At 44.5% G+C, this 15,181-nt stretch overlaps 1 protein-coding gene across 11 annotated transcripts; it reads left to right on the top strand.

Annotated features, from left to right (window-relative positions):
• The first annotated feature begins 814 nt into the window (after positions 1-814).
• ANP32E (acidic nuclear phosphoprotein 32 family member E) lies at positions 815-14,051 on the top strand. Of its 11 annotated transcripts, none has more exons than XM_075724259.1 (7): positions 815-905; positions 2,683-2,832; positions 3,468-3,590; positions 5,068-5,233; positions 6,789-6,934; positions 9,088-9,142; positions 11,229-14,051. In XM_075724259.1, exons 1-7 carry the CDS (start codon positions 852-854, stop codon positions 11,330-11,332), a joined length of 798 nt encoding a protein of 265 aa, XP_075580374.1. In that variant the 5' UTR covers positions 815-851; the 3' UTR covers positions 11,333-14,051. The 11 variants fall into 11 exon arrangements, with proteins under 11 accessions (XP_075580374.1, XP_075580379.1, XP_075580376.1 ...); XM_075724264.1 differs by having other exon boundaries at positions 6,783-6,898; positions 11,280-14,051; XM_075724261.1 differs by having other exon boundaries at positions 6,783-6,898; positions 11,268-14,051.
• The last annotated feature ends 1,130 nt before the right edge of the window (positions 14,052-15,181 follow it).

Below are 15,181 nucleotides of genomic sequence, written 5' to 3'. Positions count from 1 at the left end.
CCGCAGCGCCCACGCCGCCGGACGACAGGGATGCGACCTCCCTCCGTGGGAGGGGGCAGGGAGCGCACCCCCCGCCCCCCCGCCCGCAGCTCACGGCAGCGCACCGGGGCAATGCGAGCCCCCACCCGCAGCCCCCCCGAGGCCATGCAAGAGGACACGCAAGCCCCCCCGCCCCTCCGCAGCTTTCCCTCCGTGAAACCGGACACGCAACCTCCCGCCCACAGCCCCCCCCCCCGCAAAGCAGGCGTGCAAACCGCCACGTGCAAAAGGCCGCTTGCAACGCGCGCCCACCCCTCCCCACCCCCCCTTCACCCCCGTGCAACCGCCCCTCTTGCAAACGGGCGTGCAAAAACCCCGGGCGTGCAAGAAGCCCCCCCACGCGTGACCTCCCCGCCACCACGTGCAGAGGGCGCGCGTCCGCCGCCCGCGCGCGCGCGCGCAAAGGCAAACCCCGCCCCCTCCCCCCTCCTCCCCCCCCCCGCCTTTAAAAGGCCGCGCCGGCGGACGGACAGCAACATCAGCCAATCGCGCGGCGCCCCCTCCCGCGGCGTCGCGGGGCCAATGAGAGGGGCGGTGGCGCGGAGGAAGCCCCGCCCCCGGCCGGGGGCGTGGCGGCGGGAGGGGGCGCCATGCGCCATGTCATGGAGGCTCAGTGTGCGAGCGGCCATTGACGGGGCCGGAGCTGCGTGCGGAGCGGGGCGGCGGCGGCGGCTGCCCGCGGCGTTCCCCTCCCCACTCCCGGCTCCCTCCCGGCGGCGGAGGCCGCCGCAGAAGCAGCGACCCCGCGGGCGGTCCCCCGCCGCGCCCGGCCACCCTCCCTCGCCACTGCGGAGCCGCGGGAGGGGGGGGCGATGGAGATGAAGAAGCGCATCAACCTGGAGTTGAGGAACCGGGCCCCCGAGAAGGTGAGGGGCGGCGGGGCCGCGCTCCCGCCCCGGCACGGGTGACCGCCGCCGCCGCCTCGGGCCGCCTGGGCCCGGCCCGGCGGCGCGGCCGAATCTGGGTCAGCCGTGGCGCAGGAGCCCCGCGGGGCGCGGGCGGCGCTTCCGGGCGCTGCTCCCGGGGCGGCGGGGACCCGCGCCCCCTCCCCGCCGCCCGGCCTCCCCCCGGGCCGCCCCTCGCCCCCCGAAGTTGGCGCAGGGGCGCGGGAGGGCCCCCAGAGGCGCGCCCGCCGCTAATCCCCTCCCGGCCGCCTCCAACTTGCGAGCGCGGCCGTAGTAAACAGGTCACGGTGGCGCCCGGTCCGGCCCCGGCCCCTCCCTCCGCCTTTTTTCCCCGTTATTTTTTAAAAATTGGTTAAAACGAATGTTGTGCGTCTGTCCCACCCCCCCTCCCCTCCCCGGGCGCTGCGTGGCGCGGCCGGCTCGGTCCCGCTCCCTCCGGCCGCCGCCCCGCCGGGCGCACGGTGGGGAGCGGCAGCGGGCAGAGCCGGGGGGTCCCTCCCACGCACCCCCCACCCCCGCGGGTAACGAAAGCGGCGCCTGCCGCCGCCAACTTCCCGTTTCTTCGGCAAAAAAAAAAAAAATTGGGGGGAGCTGACGTGCGCTGCGGGGCTCCCGCAGAGTGCCCCCCGCCCCACGCCGGGGCCGGGCCCGCCTCCCCCCGTGGCCGTCTCGCCGGGCCGCAGCCCCTCGCCCGGCTCTGGCAGCGGGTTTGTACCGAGGCCGGTAAGAAAAACCAGCGCCCGCGCCGCTCGCTCGCCCCAGAAGTGGAGTCCGGATCCGTCGCTGCCAGGCTGCTCGCCGGGGATTTGGGGGGAAAATAAAAAAAAAAGTGCCTAAAAGTATTGAGCGACCCAAACCGCTCGTGTTGCGGCGAGTTTGTCAGCGGCGGGGACCTGGAGAGGCCTGCGTGTGCTCTCGGCGTGCGTCTGTCTTGGGCGAAGCCACCAAGGTCCCCTCTCCCCTGGCAGCTTGCTTTAAAACTTTGTGTGTGTTTGGAGTCCTGTTTTCAGATGGAAGAATAAAACAATAGCGAGACTTCACTTGGAGCTGGCGAAAGTGTGCGGCTCGGAGGTTTCTGCAGCAGCCTTAAAATGTTATTTTTTAAAAGCGTGCGGGGGGGAAAGGAAGAGTCGCCCTGTTAATGTCCTTTCTAATGAGCAGTGTGTTCCACCGTAGATAAAATAATTTAAAATTAATTGGTTGCTCCTTGTTACCGCCTCTCAAAGTACGCGACCTGTATCGATTATCTAGTTGTTTTAGTGGCTTTGGCGTGAGGAAATTATTTAATTGGGTTTAATTAACCAGCAGAACTCACAGCTAAAATAATCTGGAGCCAGAAGGTTTAGGGTTCAGAAAGGAATTGAATGCTTTCATAGGTTTGAATACGCACCATTAAATTACTAGACTTGAGAAACAAGTTAGCAGTTGACTTGTATACGGGGGCAGCTATACCCCAGGCTGCGGTGGCACGATAGGAAGCTGTAAAAGTGGCCCGCAATAACGTTTGCGGTTAGATGGCAGTTTTTACAGAATTTGAAGTGTGCTCAGAGGAAGGGGAACTTGCATACTTTTTTTCAGTAGGCGGGTGTCAGTGATTTCGGACCACAAGTCTAGTCTAAATTTAAAACGAACACCAAACCGACAGATATTTAACAGTCTCCAAGTTGTGATTTAGATGAAGCGTGTGGTTTTTTTGATGCTCGCTGAACTGACAAGTGACTTGCTGTCCTATTCGAAGGTGACAGAGTTGGTGCTCGATAACTGCCGGTCCAGCAATGGCGAAATCGAAGGTCTGAATGATTCGTTTAAAGAACTCGAGTTTCTTAGCATGGCCAATGTAGAGCTGACATCGCTGGCCAAACTCCCCACGTTGAGTAAGCTCCGAAAGGTACGTACGTCTCGCCTGCCGGCGCTTTGAGAAGTAGAAGTCATGGGTGACAACCCACGGTTGTGCCTCTCGGCGCTCGCGGTTGAACTTGCGTGGCGCCGAGGGTGCTTTATGAGGTGGCAGGCCTACGAAACGATGCCACATCCCATCGTTCTTTAAGATGTGAAATTGTTGTGGGTATTTCCAGTTAATTACGGCCAAATGGGGGTTGGTCAACGACTCCTAGGACAGTAAATGTTCATCTGTTAAAAACGTGAAGGTTGGCCGCGTCTCGCCGAGTGCTGACGGTTGATAAGAGGCCGTGGGGTTGCGCAGCCGGTGAAGTTGCGCATCGCTGGCAGAATAAAGGCTTGCAGTGAATTCCAGTGTTATGTCTTCCAACCTTCAATTTAAGTATCCAAACCCATGAGATTTTAAGGAGTACTTTCTAATTCTCAAAGTAAACTTCAAAGGAAGTTTTTGACAGCCAAAGCCATAACTCGACTACTGCTTGTTAACTTGTGGGACTCTTCAAAAGTGTTCCGCTTGGTGATAAAACTGTTCGGTTGAAGGGAGAGCGATTAAAAACAACGCGGGTCTGAATTCGATGGTAAAAGTCTAACCATTTAATTACTTAATTTTTTTCTGTATAATAGTTGGAGTTGAGCGACAACATCATTTCAGGAGGCCTGGAGGTCCTTGCAGAAAGATGTCCAAATCTCACATATCTAAATCTAAGTGGCAACAAAATCAAAGATCTTGGCACTGTGGAAGCTCTTGTGAGTACATAGTGAGAGGGGCTAATGAAAAATATAAATCTAATAAATACTATTTTGGTTTAATCAAGAATAAATTAAGTTTTTTGCAATGGAATGGTGTGAACTTAGCTGTTAGGGCTCTGGATGAGCAGCTTTTTCAAGCACAGTATAGAAACGGCAAATTGGGGGTTTAAAGAAGTACAATGTAAGAAATCGGCAAGTACAAAGACGCAGCGTGGTATGTTCTAGTGGCTTATATTCCTTTTCAGCTGAAGGGCATGTGAAATTAAATTTCTTATCTGTTACATGTTCTATATTTTTTTTTTTTCTTGCCAGCTCAGGTGAAATGGATACTGCGATGGTTTAGGTTTGTCAGTATTCCACTTGGTCCTGACTTGATTAACTCAACGTCATGGTTATCAGAGACAGTGATTGTAAATGTACCGCTGTAAAATTCCTTCTGTGTTAGTAGTGGGATGTACGGAATAAGAGATTTTTGAGCTTCTGTTTTGTCTTTGAAAGAAAAGTAGCCAAGTTATGTCTTGCTAATCCTCTTTGTGTTCATTTGGTAAGGTATAGTTTGTCTCATAAGCAACTGCCTTAAGCTTTCATTAAACTGTGAAGTGATTAGGATGTGCGCATGAGACGGTCAGTTAGGAGCAAACCTGGGAAGCACCTGTAGTAGGTTATTTAAATGTAGGAGGAAGCTGCCAGCGCCTGTCGCTACCTGATCTCTGCACCCATTTTTCTAGCTGATGGCTTTTTTTTTTTTAAGGATTTTGATATAGACTGCATATTTTTAAAACTGCTCATAAAGGTTCTTCATCTACTTTAATGGTGCTTTAACCCAGCAGTTAGTAGACCAAGTAAAGCAGTTACAGTGCTCAATAGAAGAAATGCTTTTATTTAGGTCTCAGATGCTTGCCAAGCCATGCAGGTGGCTCCTTCTGTATGTGTGTAAAGGCTGAAAGGTGAGAAAAATCCCCATCGGTTGTCTAGTCTTATTGTTCAGAAAGCAGTTCTGTAGTGTAGTTATAAATCCTACCAAGCGCCTCCTGCTTGCTCCTTGCAAGATGCCTGTAATTAAATTAGTCAAACTGTTTACTGAAAGGCTGCTGGAGTTGTTAAGTTTTTGCCCGGGATTGCCTGAACAAAAATAGTCTATGCAAACGAAAACCAAACCCAGATACGTGTTATGCAGTCTGTGCACGGTGGTCTCGTGCTTCAGGGATGTGTTGGGTGTGCTGCAGACGCGCTGTGGAGCTGATCTGCAAAAGCACTTTCATTACGAGTTCTAACTACTGCGAGCAACTTTTTGAACTGAAGTTTGTATTTAACTGGGAGCAAAATACTGAATAGGAAAGAAGGGATGGGGACAAAATAAATTCTGTAGCTGGCTATAAGGTGAACTGTATTTGGGCCATGACCGCACTGTAACTTTTGAAGTACCATGTCAAGAAATAGGGGGGAAAAAGAAACCCTTTTCATTTATTTTCAGCAAAATCTCAAGAACTTGAAGAGTCTTGACCTGTTCAACTGTGAGATTACAAACCTCGAGGATTACAGAGACAGCATTTTTGAGCTGCTTCAGCAAATCACATACCTAGATGGATTTGATCAGGAAGATAATGAGGCACCGGACTCAGAAGATGATGATGATGAGGGTAACTTCCTGAAATAAACTGTGGATAGAAATAGTCCACTGTAATAAAGATATAGATGTAGCATGGGGTATAGTGACTTCTTAAATGCACTAGCATGATTCTGTGGTCTTATTTTTGAAGCGCAGACTTCTAGAACTCATTTGGTATTAACGCACTGTGATACAGAAGGAAAACTCCTGGCAGAGGTTTTGAGTGTTCTTGCAGAAGCCTTCTGAGTTTAAGGAAATTTGACTAAAGGTATCGTTACAAAGAGATAAATATTCTCCAAACGAGTTGTTGCCAGTAGTAAAGCACTTTGGCGTTACTGAATGATACGAAGCGAGGGGACAAATGCACATTATTGTAATTTTACTGTTTTTGTAATGGCTTCGGTCCCATGCTCAAGTGTAATACAATTTTTTGTTCAAAAATGTATATAGTTCCTTTTGATCTGACCTCAGCTGTAGTCATTAACGAGGCTATTCCTACATCTTCCGATTGAAAACGAAGCCCATAGGTACAGGCGTGTCAGTGTGTGGCTACAAATTCTACATTGATGGGATTGCAGGAACAGTATGCGTGCTCTTCCTTAAATGTACTTGGCTTAACAGATGACTGACACAGTCAAAGCTGTTAAGAAAAAAAACCCATCCAAAATGTGCTTGAGCGCTGTTAGCAAATACGATGGGCTGTTGCTGTGACGCCGCATCTTATGCGCATCTGCGTTCCAAACATCCACATCAATAACTAGCAAGATTTGGGCTCGCTCTGTTTATGACAGAGGTTTCTCCGTGTTTTCTTTGTGCCTTAAATCACCAACTGGGAGCTGCCACTGCTGTGGCAGCTGTATGCTGGGTCGTGGCTGTCAAGGGGCTGCTGACGAGTGCGCAGGCACATGGAAGTTTGGAAGCCAGCGTTTAAAAGAACTCTATGAAAGCCAAATAGTTGATAGTGAAAATAAAGCCAATATTTGAAAATGGACTAATAGGTTATTAACTTATTCATTAAAATGAATTTAAGTGTTAAATCACCTTGTCATTTCTTGTAATTCACCTAACTGAAACTGTGAAAGTGATTATATGCTCCAGACACAGAAAGGAAATGAGAGATCGCTTCTTTGTAACTGTAGGTGTTTCATAGTTACTAGTAGGTGATTAAATAACAGGTAAATGTAGTATGTTAAGCTGGTTTTGCCTGTAAATATTTTTAGGGTTTGATTCTATAGAGAAGCCTCTCTTCCCCTTCCACTGACTAAATTTTCAGCTCCTTTGCAGGAGTTTGCATACGTAGCTGCTTCAGGCGTTGAGAATTTTGCCTGAAGCTTGTGATGTAAAAACTTTGGTAGCCTTTCGTCAGGGGAAAAAAATTATAAAGATTAACTTCATTAAAATCATGCTTGTTTCCCAGATGTTGCCTGCATTAAAAAAAAAAAATAAAAAAAACGCCAAACCCTTCTGGAAAAAAAGTTATAACTAGCTTGACCTGGTGTATACAAACTTGGATAAAGAGGAGTTAATGAAATGTAACTTCTATCATATATGTATAAGCGTGTCCTTCATTTCAGAAGGAGATGAAGATGATGATGATGAAGATGAGGATGAAGCTGGTCCTCCAGGAGAGTATGAAGAGGAAGATGATGAAGATGATGGAGGTTCAGATTTGGGGGAAGGAGAAGAGGAGGAGGAAGTTGGTCTTTCATACCTGATGAAAGAAGAGATTCAGGTAAAGTTTGTAAATTCTACCGAATCCAAGAAATGAAGAAAAAATCGGCATACACACTTCTGTGTTCATGTAAACATACCGACACAGAGCATATAAATGCAGGGTAGATGCGGTGAGATATTTTGTAGAGAATGCTGCTGTCACTGAAATCCAGAGTGTTGGCTTGAACAGGAGTGGTGGCAGGCAGCTGTGAAAATGGTCCTGGTGACTTCCAAGACTTGGTCACTTCCACCCCTTAATGGTGCAGGACGATAGAGCCTCTTTATTCTTTGTAAGCAAAAGAATCCATTCTCCCCAGCGTTTTGGAACCATGCGCTACGACCAATTCAGTTGTTGGAATAGAGATACATACTAAGTAGAATAAATTAATTTCTTTTGGAAAAAAACAAAGAAAATACCCTGGTCTTGCAAAAGAAGAGAATGAAGTAGCAACAAGTTACCAGTACTTCCAGTAAGATGAAGCAAAGGAAAAGTCTATGGGGTTTTTTTGCTGTAATAAATGCTGGGGTTTTTTACCGTGCATTCAAAAATGTTTTTAGTGGTGGTGTTGAAGAGCTGCAGAAAACAGCCCACAGGATCTTCCAAGTAGTACTGTGCTACAAAGCAAGTGGAGGAGTATTAAGATAAGAAAATATATGTCCTTTCCAAGGTTAGGAATAGATTATTGTAGATATAAACTGGCCATGCTTAAATGATCATTGCATAGAAGTAAAACCCCAGAGCCCTGGGTTAGTACTCTCCTTTGACAGCTGCAGGGGTTTCAGAGGGAGAATGTGTCCGGCGTGGATTTTGTGCGCAGGTCTGTGCAAGCAGCTTGCACTTTCAGATCACAAAAACCCTGCTGACATCACTTCCATTACTGTTACTTTTGATAAGAGTTGACTTCCTATCAGCTGCGTTTCACATGGATGTGCAGAAAATCTTGAACTAAACTCTTCGGTGTTCTTCATTTTGTTCTTGTAACTAGCGCTTGTATGATTTGCTTACAAGCGTAACTTTGTTCCTGCCGTAATACTCTGAAGAGGTAATGTCTGTAACACAATTAATGAAGCTAAAACTAAATAAGTAAATCTGCCTTGAAGCCAAGACCTTAGAGAGAGTTCTTTGGAAAATGAACAATGTGCGACTAGGAAGAGTATCAGCAGTTGATCGTGTGTGGTCATTAGCGTGTGCATATGCTTTGCACGTTAGGTGACTCGGAGTTGCCGCGCAGAGCCATAAAAATGTTAGGGGAGTTCAGAACCGCGTCCCTTCTGATGACGGTGCAACAAAAGTAGATACTTGGTTTGGATTTTGCATTCATTTTGTTAGGGAACAGGTGGTGGTCAGGGTGAAGTACGTAAAGTTTTGAGAGAGTTCTAGTCTGCTAGCTTTTCCCCGTATTTTGGAAAATTAATTTGGAAAATTAAATTGTGCACCATTCTAATTGCAGTGGATTAATCCAGAGTGGTTTTTAATTTCCGTGTTCTAAGGGCAAATGTCAGGTGGACTCTCTAATGTTTTCACATTTTTACTTGTTATGTTACCCTATGTATAACATTTGATACAGCAGATGGATATAAAAATAAGACTTCAGTTTGTCTTCAAGGCTTGACATTGTGCCAGTAGGGCAGAGATCTTGCACCATTGTTTAATTTTCTGGGGCTGCTGATTGGTAATTGGTTTACATTTTTCAGCTATCAGCTTTAAAAAAAAAAAAGAAAAAAAAAAAATCCCCAACAACTTAATTCATTTGACATAGTAATAATAATTTTGTGAAGATATTAGCTGCTCTGCTTTCTCCTCTTCCTTGTCCTTTAATGACAGTGGGTTAAAAGGAAAACTAAAGCTGTTTGTCATCTCTGTTTGCTGTCGTAGCCTCTTCAGTTAATTTTCCAATAACTTACTCTTGAGCTGGCGTAAGGTAGTGATAAGTGGGGAAAAACAAAGAAATGAGAATACTGGGCCAGATAATACGCTGGCTTGGGCGATTAAATGTACTATAGTCGGCTCTGCTGCCTATCCTCGTACAGACGGCCAGTAACAAAAAGTAAATCTGGAATGTGACCTCTGAACAGAGTAAGTGGGATTTTCGGCATTTCTGCTCAGGATCAGCATGTAAGCACAACTTAAATAAAAGGCAATTTTAAAAATATTTCACAACTTTTGTAAAGGATGAAGATGATGATGATGACTATGTTGAAGAAGGAGGTGATGAGGAGGAAGAAGGTAAGTTCTCAAGTTATTAAAGTTGTGACTAAATTGGTTCTTTATAATTTTGTAACTTTGTGAGTTTGGGATGTGTGCTTTAATGGCATAAATCACTGTTTGGCTGGTCCTTTTCTGAAGGCATGTGAAGTATTTTAGGATCAGTTTAAGCAAGAGCTTGAGCAGGTAGTAAAGTAGCTGTGCGGTATTTGATATTTTTTGTCTGCTCGCTTGTAAAATAACAATAAGAAATGACAGGTTTTCAAAGTCTCTCATTGAAGCAAGTTTTCTAAAATGAAGGATACTGCATCTCCTACACAGTTAGAAATTTTAATTTTCCCACATGGAGTGGAGAGGGACGACTCTTCTGTATACCTTGCAGACATTATTTACATACATTTAAAATACCAGAGGCTCCACTGGCAAAGCCCTCAAAGCCGCAGTAGCAGCTGTACCTTTTGCCTTTATCAGGCTGGAAGTGGCTTCTCCAGCAAACCTCTCTACTTCAGAGGCAACTCCTAGGAGGCAAACTCAACCCAGTATCCTAATGGCTTCACTAGTGAGCCTAATCGTATTGTTTCTATCTAGTCTTTTTATCAATGGTTGTAACTTCTTAATTTCATACTCTCGATGTCAGACACATGTATAATAGTCAAAAGCTTGCAAAAAAAAAAAAAATGCCACTGTGTGTGGTTCATCCTGCTTTAAGAAGGTACGGTGTGTCGAGTGGGTAACGGAAAAAGCGGCATTTTGGAGGCTGATGCTGTTCCTTTGGTATTTTGCAGAACGTAAAGTTCTGTTTGCAAAAAGTGGGTTATGTATTTATTTCATAAAATAACTTTTTTTATTATTATTTTATCTTTTGCTATTTTTAAAAAGGACCCACAAGAAGTTCAACAGGACAAACTTATCACTCACTCTTTTTTGCACCTTGTTTGAGGTTTCCAAGCCTTCAGGGCAGGGACCAGCCTTACGTTCGCTGCTCCTACTCTGCTGCGCCACTGGAACAGCCGTTGCTCTATAGGCAGAAGGCGTAGTCTTGCTTCTTGTGCGGGGATGGGCATACTCTGATTTGTGGGTGGATGGACGGGTGGCTTAGTTGTGCGCATCTCTGTGTTCAAGTGGCAAGATGAACACCCTGGATGGGAGTCCCCTGTTACTACCAGTCAATGGCTGCTAAAGTCCCTTTAAAAAAAATTAATCAGGCTTCATCTTAAAATTAGCTGGCTTTTCCTCTGTACTTTTCTTGCTACGAGGCTCCTCCAGAAGTTCTCTTTTCTAACGGTTAAGAACTCTGTCCTAACCTTTAAACTACCCCTAGCAGTAAAGTTTTGTATTAATCCTGAAGTCTGTGTAAACTGTAGGCAAATTCTAGAATTTCTCACCAGACTAGTCCCCATCCCATCTGTATGCTTGGCTTGAAGGAACAGTTTTTGAAGACGTATCTTGAAATTTTTGAAAAAAACGCCAAAATTTTCAGCTAGTAACGCTGATTCTTCACTCTTTACAAATGCAGCCTTCGCATCTATTAAGACAACAGAGCAGGAGGTCAGGATGGCTAATTAGCCAGGAAATGACTGCTGGAAAATAAATCTATTAGATTTGACAAAATTGCATTTCATGATTTCACCACAAGAGCGCATAGTCCACTGACCGAATTAAGCATATTTCTAAGAATAAGCTCAAAGATGTTTATGCAAGATGCTTACATGAGTTTGTCATTGGAGAGAGAGCAGAGCATGTTTCACTTGGTATCTGCAGAAACAGCTGGGTTTTGGGCAGGGTGTATGCAGCTTCTAAAAACTAAAGTTAGGGAGATACAAAAATGTCATTTCCATTTCAGTTCTCAAATATATGTTAGCAGAAACACTTTTTTATAAATCCACTTCATCTTGATAATTCTCGTATGGAACATCACATGCTCAGCTTGAACTTAGTTTAATATGGCCTGCATGAATTATTCAGAGTAATGTAAATGGATCTTTTTTTGAGAGCCATAAGCAACGCAGAGATGTTACAGCTGTGAGTGCATTAACTACAAACAAACAGGAATCTATTTCAATTACCTTTTCTAAAGTATAATGTTACATTTATGATGTCTGAGCAGAACATAACGAGATGTATGCATACCTCTTTTCCTTAGCAGAGGGCATTCGAGGGGAGAAGAGGAAACGAGACCCTGAAGATGAAGGCGAGGAAGAGGATGATTAATTTGTTATAGACACAAGTAGGACCAGACTCTTAAGTTACAGAATACGCAATAGTGATTATGCAGATCTGTATGTCTCCATGTACCATAGATGTCCCTACAGAAGATAATACGTTAACTTTTTATAGGAGAAGTGGTTTTACTATTCTTGCCCTTTTTGTCATTCCAGATAAGATATAATAGCCTGTTAGTGAACCTATATGTAGACGACAATTTTCAGCCCTATAATCACTGAAGCCATTGTCAAGTTTTTCCCCCTAGACTTTTATTTGGAGCTCTTTCATTTTATACAAGCTTGCTGTGTCGGTCATCATTAGCCCAGAGTTAAAACACCCGTTTCACATGGGTTTAGCATTGTGGATTTCCTTCAAGATTTTAAAGTTTTTATACTTAAAAAGCTGAACTCAAAAATGCTATATGGCAAATTCCAGTCTTTTTTAATTGAGATGCTGACTATAGTCCGAGTTTACCAGAGATTCTATCTGAAATCGACAACTAGATTCCACCTTTATTTCAGCTTTTTAAAAGGTGACTCCTGTAATATTTTTTTTAAGTCTTCTCTCCATTTTGTGTGTTACATTGTAAAGCCTAAGCGGGTTTCAGAAGATGGTTTTTTTTCCTGCTTGTTCAGGTGTTCAGTGTTTGCTGGAGTATTCACTCGATACCTTCGAGAACGTATCTTGGCAAACCGAAAGGCCTGTAATCCGTAAACTTTCTCCAAAATACGTAGTCATTGCAGGTATTAACAAAAGCAAATAATCTGTAGTTTTAAACCATTTCGCTTAGAAGTCTTTGTTAAACTTTCACTCACATCGCTCTTGCATTGTCATTTTGGGAATTCTGCAGCAATCACGGCGTTTGGCTATAAAATATATGCATTTCTGATGCAGAAGTTAACGGGTAACTCCTTCAAGCACATTTTTTTTTTTTTCAAACAACCCCCCCCCACTTTTATAGAATCATTGAAGGGGGAAAGATGAACGTGAGTCAGTCTTTCTTCGCAGGTCACCTTTTAAACTTTTTAAATCTGGTTGTAGGCAAAACATTCAAGTTCATGTATAATACTAGTTAATAGTTTAGGGTTTTTTATATTGAATGGCTGCAGAAACTCGTGCCATTGCATACAGTTGGTGGCAAGTACAGGAGACATGCAGACAAGTTTTTTTTTCCTAGCAGCCTGGTTGTGACTGATAGGACTTAATAATTCTGCCCCGATGGATTCATGTTTTCTATTTGAGCCACTGCGAAACAAGTTCAGACATACGGCGTTCCTCTTTCAGTCATGATTTGGATTTAAACCAGTAGTCTTGATATAAAATTAATTTACATTGTTTCACGTAGGTACTGAACCAAATATCACACACAGCTTTATTCAAGAGACTTATTTTTGTATCTGTCTTGGCTGACAATAGCTGCCATTAAACTGGGGGAGACATCAAGGGTGGGGAAGAGGGAGATTTCCTGGACCTAAGTAATGAGTCAGTCACCCATAGATCGGTTACCTGTGAATATTTAATAGGTATTTCACACACTAGCAGACTTTAAATGTGACTTCCAACTCTTGAATCAAGTTTAGATACTGCAGGGTTGAAGTTCTGCAAAGCCCAATTTCTTGTGCGTGTGGGTTTGTTTTTCCCCCCCCAAATAGAGCCTTAAATCATAGTTTCTCACATAGCTGTGAAGCATAGCCGGCCATTAAAAGCATCTGAATGAAACGAGTCAGGCAGACGGCAATAGACTTGGAAATGAACTGACTAAATGGGTTTTGCGTTTTCTAATGAATATCTGTAAAGACACTAGAAAAGTAGTGGTAAAACTACATTTGCAACCACAATCTAAGTTCCTGTGTTTGTGTATGAATACTGAATGAATAGAAATCTTAGGTAAGTGCACATCCTATCTTGTCGTGGAGGCTCTGTGTTCAAGGCAGTTGCTTTGTGCTCAGCTTTGAGATAGAAAAGTGTGCTTTCCCATCTTTTTGCTTACTTTTTTTTAGTCTCGGCGAACGACTGAAACCTATTATTTATAAGCGTGTACTTTAAAGTACCTCATTGTCAGGGTTTTCCTTAACTGTCTTTTACTGATGCATAGAAAATTCATTTTAAATGGAAAAATTTACTATTTTGATGGGTTCAAATTACTTGAGTGCTGGTCTTGTTTCAGTAAGCGAGTCCAATTTTGACGTTGGATGAGCTAATTGGACAAAACAGTGGAAACTCAGAAGGGGTTAGCAGACCTTCCCTGAGATAGGCAGGCTTAACACTTCCTAAGCAACTTTGTCTTTTCCTCCGTGTTACCATCTAAGTATAGTTTCATATTTGTCAGCTTGGCATGCAATTAAACAGCATAGCATTTTTTAAAATAAGTAATACAGAGCCTCCAGATAACTTTTGAAACTTTTTTGCTTGGTGGGTGGTCTTTTCATGCAAATACGTAAGGGTGGGTTTTATATTTTGTAGAGGTTTTGTCCTATTTTAATGCTCTTTGTATGGCAGTATGTATATAGTGTGTTTCGGTTCCTTATGAAACTCTTTCCTTAAACTTTGGAGTAACTGATTTTGTGCAACTGTGTTTTGAATAAAGCCATGACAGTGTTAAATTAAAGAAAACAACCCTGCAGCACTCTTCTGATAATTTTTAGTTGTAACAAAACATGTTTCCTCCCCACGTGTGCTGTAAATTTTAAATTAAAAAGTTTTCAGACCGAATTATTTCAAATAAATTGAGACTCTTGTATTGGATTACTTCTTTTAGTACGTACAGCTGTGGAGAATGTGGTATTTCTTAAGGAATGGAGTAAGAGGTAATTGTTCTTTCCTGTTACCTTTCCGTTGTTGGGGAGACCTGCAATATTCTGCATCTTTCTGGGGCTAGAACTTGGACTTTATGATAGTCTGGTTCTTGGTAACATTGTCACAGTCGAGGAAGGATGCTGCGGGAAGCCCGTAGCGATGGCTGGATAGTTCACCGAGAGCGCTTCCACATGAGTTTAATACAGAAACGAGTGTTGGAGCCGACGGGCCTTTTGCACGCTGTATAAATCAATACCATTCGTGTGTAGCTGAGCCATGAAAGCTTGGCTGAGTCTTAAGAAACAAAAATGAAAATCAAGAGCCTGGTTATACTTTGCTTTTCATAAACGCTGACTCGGTGTGCCCGACAGCCTGCGCGGCAAGTCTAATGCCGTCCTTTCAAAGTCGCTGCCTCGGTCTCTGTGAATTACTCCTCATTCAAGAATGATGTTTAAAAAAAGCTGCTTCTCCTGTAGAGCTAGACATAGCATTGTTTTTATTTTGGGATTAGTCCAGCATTCTTGGCAAAAATCCCCTGGATGCACTTGAGAAAGCTAGTAACTAAACAGGCTTTTCTTCTGCTAGATGTGTGAAATGGGTGGTGGTTTTCTGGGATTTTTTTCTTTTTTTTGTGTAGGTCTGGGGAGGAATTGCCTTTCCATCTAAAGCCCCATCTTGGCTGCTGGCTCCCTATGCACCTATTTGCCCACTGGAGTGAGACCAAATGGGAAAGCTGAGCATTAGGATTGTTTTTAACACAAGTTTAGTCTATCTTTTGGGGATACTGGTGGGTTTATGTTAACTACAACCAAGCTGTTCCATTCTGGTGCATGGCAAAGGAGACGAGAGGAAATTTAGTGCTGTGTAGGCATGTCTTCAAAATCAGGAAAAACTTGAGGCGTGGGCTGATGGGCTCCTGAGCTCATTCTGTTGGAGGCGAGCAGCTTGTCGTGACCTGTCATAAACCACCTTTCTGCCTGCCACAGCCTGGCAGTCGCTCCCTGGTTTCAAACACACCTCTGCTGCTGCAGAAGTCATCTGTCCAGCTCCCAGAGGCGG

This window comes from Pelecanus crispus, chromosome 22 (genome assembly GCF_030463565.1).
Source record: "Pelecanus crispus isolate bPelCri1 chromosome 22, bPelCri1.pri, whole genome shotgun sequence".
Taxonomy (NCBI): Eukaryota; Metazoa; Chordata; class Aves; order Pelecaniformes; family Pelecanidae; genus Pelecanus; species Pelecanus crispus.
Note: the sequence above shows the minus strand (reverse complement) of the source record. Positions and strands in the feature narration are given on the sequence as shown.

What these genes read in the sequence shown, in the direction of transcription:
- ANP32E (XM_075724259.1), top strand. Translation starts at nt 852, where the DNA reads ATGGAGATGAAGAAGCGCATCAACCTGGAGTTGAGGAACCGGGCCCCC. An exon ending in TGATGAAAGAAGAGATTCAG is followed by an intron (nt 6,935 to 9,087) that starts GTAAAGTTTGTA and finishes ACTTTTGTAAAG; the next exon opens with GATGAAGATGATGATGATGA. An exon ending in AGGTGATGAGGAGGAAGAAG is followed by an intron (nt 9,143 to 11,228) that starts GTAAGTTCTCAA and finishes ATGTCTGAGCAG; the next exon opens with AACATAACGAGATGTATGCA.